General features: G+C 53.3%; 1 protein-coding gene across 1 annotated transcript in view; it reads left to right on the top strand.

Annotated features, from left to right (window-relative positions):
* Positions 1-2,511, top strand: part of slc6a5 (solute carrier family 6 member 5) — a 17,283-nt gene extending 14,772 nt beyond the window's left edge. The window contains 3 exon segments of the mRNA XM_060071342.1: positions 374-541; positions 2,258-2,273; positions 2,276-2,511. Of these exon segments, the coding sequence (XP_059927325.1) occupies positions 374-541; positions 2,258-2,273; positions 2,276-2,412 (321 nt within the window). The 3' untranslated portion in view covers positions 2,413-2,511.
* The last annotated feature ends 387 nt before the right edge of the window (positions 2,512-2,898 follow it).

Genomic DNA, 2,898 nt, shown 5'->3' with positions numbered 1-2,898 from the left:
CCCTTCGTATGACTCAGTGTCCATGAAGTAGCTCTCAGGTTCAAAAAGGTTGGTGACCCCTGCACTAGACCCATGTCCGGGTCCTACGACCCTTGGTGTTCTACCCACTAGACCCATGTCCTGGTCCTACGACCCTTGGTGTTCTACCCACTAGACCCATGTCCTGGTCCTACGACCCTTGGTGTTCACCCACTAGACCCATGTCCTGGTCCTACGACCCTTGGTGTTCTACCCACTAGACCCATGTCCTGGTCCGCTGAGCCTGGTGTTCTACCCACTAGACCCATGTCCTGGTCCTACCACCCTTGGTGTTCTACCCACTAGACCCATGTCCTGGTCCGCTGACCCTGCGGTCCTCTGGTGCCCCCTGCAGGGCATCCTGGGGCTGAGCCTGTACCAGTGGAAGGGCATGACCTACGAGGACTACACCTACCCCGGCTGGTCCATGGCGATGGGCTGGCTCATGGTCATCTGCTCCGTCATCTGGATCCCCATCATGTTCTTCATCAAGATGTACCTGGCACCCGGCTCCTTCTCCGAGGTACGGGACGACGCGCAGACACACGCCAACAGACACACACACACACACGCTTATGTAGACACACACAAGCACACACACACACACACACACACACACACACACACACACACACACACACACACACACACACACACACACACACACACACACACACACACACACACACATTAAACACATGCTTATGTAATTACACACACATACACACACACACACACACACACACACACACACACACACACACACACACACACACACACACACTAAGACACACATTAAACACACTCACACAAACGCAAACACAAATTAAACACACACTTACGTAGACACACATGCACACACACACACACACACACACACACACACACACACACACACACACACACACACACACACACACACACATACACACACACATACACACACATACATACATACAATACATACACACACACACACGCACACACACACATAGACACACACAAATTAAACACACACTTACGTAGACACACACATGCACACACACACACACACACACACACACTCACACATACATACATACATATATGCATACATACATACATACATATATGCATACATACATACATACATACATGCATACATACATACATACATACATACATACATACATACATACATACATACATACATACATACATACATACATACATACATACATACTCACACACATACAGATGTATTTACACAGCCACTCAGAATTCTTTGTTTGTGTGAATCCATTTCGATTTATCTTCCAACCACGCACACAATGAAACACACCAACACACACACACACACACACACACACACACACACACACATCCATCACACAACAAGGACTAACCATGCTGAATTCACATTTGTTTTTGTCAATCCCTTATTATCCCTCTTTCAAATACTCTCTCACTCACACACACACACACACACACACACACACACACACACACACACACACACACACACACACACACACACACACACACACACACACACACACACACACACACACACACACACACACAGCGCCTCCCTCTCCCGCTCTCGCCCTGCTGTGATTAGTAGTCTGAGGTGTGTTTCTGGCTGGGTAATAACGGAGGCATTATGCCGGGAGTCTGGCGGCTTCTTATCTGCTCACATTAATGGATGATGATGTCCACGATGAAGATGATGACGAGGATGAGTGCCCAGAGCAGAGGCAGGGGGAGCGGCCCGTCGTGGTGGGGGGGGGGGGGCGGCCCCTCCCTTTGGTCCTGTCGGAGTACAAAGCACCCGAGACAGGCTGCCGGTGACGGACGTGCTGCCGCAGGGGAGCGGCCGACAGCCTGAACCACGCAGACGCCCGGACCGCGGGGCCCCCAGGGGGGCGTGTCGGGGTGCGGAGCGCAGTGTCTCGTGTGCTCCAACCACATGGCGTCGTTTTCAGCCAATCACAGAGGACGACCGTGCCCGTAGCCAGCTAGGAGGGCCGCGCCTCGGTCATGTTTCTAGAGCTTAAAAATGAATTTGGAAAAACTAAATACAACGGAGTACAGAATCAGCGGTGCAGAACGTCTCAGAGAGGAGTGAGCCGGGGGGAGACTTGTTGTGTGTCCGCCCTGTGTGTGAACATTGGGAGTGTGTTTCCCACCTCACTCATCCCACTTTTCGTTTGTTTTGTCACTAACCCTGTGTCTGTCCCCCCCCCCCCCCCCTCCACAGCGCCTGAAGCTGGTGTGCTCCCCCAGCCAGACTGGGGCCCCTTCCTGCAGAAGCACCGCGGGGAGCGCTACAAGAACATGATGGACCCCCTGGGGACCAACTCCCTGGGCCTCAAGCTGCCCCCCAAGGACTTCCAGCTGGGCACCTACCAGTAGCTGGACGCCACGCCGCCACACACAACCTGCCAGACCCCTACCCCCCCCCCCCCTCCTCCCTGACACCCCCAAACCCAACCCCCATCCCCGCCAGCCCCCCCAGCCCACCTGCTCACAGCGGGCGGATCACGAAACGGCCCCTACCTTCTCCTCCCCCCCCCTCCCCGTACGTACACACACACACACACATGCACACGCACACGCACATACGCACACACACACACACACACACACACACGCACACACACACACACACACACGCACACACACACACACGCACACGCACATACAGAACCAATCAGATACACACGACTCTCTCTCTCCCTCGCCCACACCGGCCCCTACCTTCTCCGCCCTTCCCCGTACACACACACATACACAAACACGCACACATACATGCACACATACACACACAAAAAAACAATCAAACACACACACACACACACACACACACACGACTCTCTCTCTCCCTGACCTGCGTTATTC

The sequence above is a fragment of the Gadus macrocephalus genome, chromosome 14 (genome assembly GCF_031168955.1).
Source record: "Gadus macrocephalus chromosome 14, ASM3116895v1".
In the NCBI taxonomy this organism is placed as follows: domain Eukaryota; kingdom Metazoa; phylum Chordata; class Actinopteri; order Gadiformes; family Gadidae; genus Gadus; species Gadus macrocephalus.
The sequence above is the reverse complement of the archived record's forward strand: the minus strand, read 5'-3'. Positions and strand labels throughout refer to the sequence as shown.